General features: G+C 37.0%; 1 protein-coding gene across 1 annotated transcript; it reads right to left on the bottom strand.

Annotated features, from left to right (window-relative positions):
- Positions 1–679: 679 nt before the first annotated feature.
- LOC113350905 lies at positions 680–1,751 on the bottom strand. The gene is made up of 2 exons (XM_026595008.1): positions 1,727–1,751; positions 680–1,198 (listed from the first exon to the last, which is right to left on the bottom strand). The coding sequence occupies exon 2, from the start codon at positions 1,190–1,192 to the stop codon at positions 680–682; it is 513 nt and encodes a 170-aa protein (XP_026450793.1). The 5' UTR covers positions 1,193–1,198; positions 1,727–1,751.
- Between the last annotated feature and the right edge of the window lie 205 nt (positions 1,752–1,956).

Genomic DNA, 1,956 nt, shown 5'->3' with positions numbered 1-1,956 from the left:
CGTTCTCACATATAATATCAGACCCTTTTTACAATCTATTATTTCCGACTCAGCAGCCTCCGTAAACCTTTTATATCTTGCGGGAGATTTCGTGACATATTTTACCACTGCCCTGATCCTGAGAAGTGATGTATGATACTTCTTCATACCGTCCTTCACAACAAGTGCAAGTACGTGAGCCGCACATCGAACATGTAAATGTTTAGCTCCGAGTAATGCAGAACCCCAACTCTGAACTCTCTTCCTCAAATAGTCAACACAACTTTATTTGCAGACGCATTATCAAGCGTCACAGTGAAAACCTTTTCAAGTCCCCAGTCTAGCAAACATTTCGCCAAAGCCTCTCCAATATTTGTACCTTCATGGCTATCAATCAAGCAAAAACAGATAATTCTTTTATGTAGTTTCCAGTGATGATCAATGAAATGCGCAGTCACTACCATATAATTGTAATTCTGCGATGACGTCCAAGTGTCAGTAGTAAGGCACACTCTTATCTTGTTTGCTTTGAAATAACTTTTCAGATTAGCCTTCTCTGTCAAAAATAGCTTGCACACATCACGGTATATTGTCATACGACTTGGAAGCTTAAATCGAGGCTCAAGATACTTACAAAAAGCTATAAAACCTTCACCTTCAACAATTCTAAAAGCCATTTCATCGGTAACGATAAATCTAATCAGCGCTCTCTGCACGCATCTTGAGAAAAAGACACCCCAACCAACTGTGGTTCCTCTCCAAGCTTGCAAGGCTGGAAGTCAAGTGTTTGTTGTCCGTCAGCTCTAGCCTCATTCATTTCATTCTTATACTTCTGACACTTATCCAAATGATGTTGGAGATTAGAAGTCCCATGTTTCTTACCATCCAAATTTTTCTTACCAATCTTGTAATTAGCCTTTTTGCAATATTTACATTTCGCTCTCTCACCATTTTCATAAATATCATAGTGATCCCATACCTTTGATCTCTTCACACCAGCATTAGGATTATTATCTAATGTTTCAACTGCGGCACAAGCATGTGAAGGTTCAGAAGCTGGTGTAGATGAGCCAGCGGTACTCCCTGTCCCTGCTGATGGTCCATGCACTTGTCCAGAACGCGGTGGACGTGGAGGGGGAGGTCCCATTTGTGATGCCACTCCATGTATAATTGGAAGATTAGAAGCAGAATCATCTTCTGAGATTTCAACCATGGTAACCTGCACAAAAGAAACAATTGAAAGTACTAACACCATACTGAATTGAACAAAATACTCATGACTTAGTTCAAATACCAAATAAATTAACTAGGTTGTACTAAAGAACTGAGATTGATTTAAAAAATCAATTAGAACTTGCTAGGTAATCAATTCAGTCCATATAAACTTATAAAAATCTCTAAGTTCAGAAATTATACAAAATTTCTAAGTTCAGTCCATACAAACTTATAAAAATTCTTAAGTTCAGACCATACAACTTATAAAAACTTCTAAGTTAAGAGATTATACAAAATTTATTGAAGTACACCAATTTAATTCTAACATGTAGCTTCAACTGAGTCCTAGCGGTAGGGTTGCCGAAGGCCTTATGTTAACGACAGAAACATCCTCTCAACAAAGAGAGAATGAGCTACAAGTAGCTTTTGCGATTCACCGCTAGGACCATTTTTATCATGCTCAATGAGATTCTATCAAACTTCACCTAAACAATATAAAAGGAACCAAAATAAGCAAAACAGTTGGATATACCTTCTTAGTTTTCCTAAACCAACTCTGATTAGTTCTTCTTCAAACGCTAATGAACTGAACTTCAGTTCTTCAATCTTGACAAACCCTACCATGGAATAAAAAAAAACATTAGATTCAGATAAACAACAAACCATAAAATGGAAAGGACATATAAAAGGAACCTAAATAATCAAAACAATTTCATAGTTGGATATACCTTCTTAGTTCTTCTTAAACCAACTCTGACCAGT

The sequence above is a fragment of the Papaver somniferum genome, chromosome 2 (assembly GCF_003573695.1).
Source record: "Papaver somniferum cultivar HN1 chromosome 2, ASM357369v1, whole genome shotgun sequence".
Lineage (NCBI taxonomy): Eukaryota > Viridiplantae > Streptophyta > Magnoliopsida > Ranunculales > Papaveraceae > Papaver > Papaver somniferum.
This window is presented reverse-complemented; position numbering and strand designations above follow the sequence as displayed.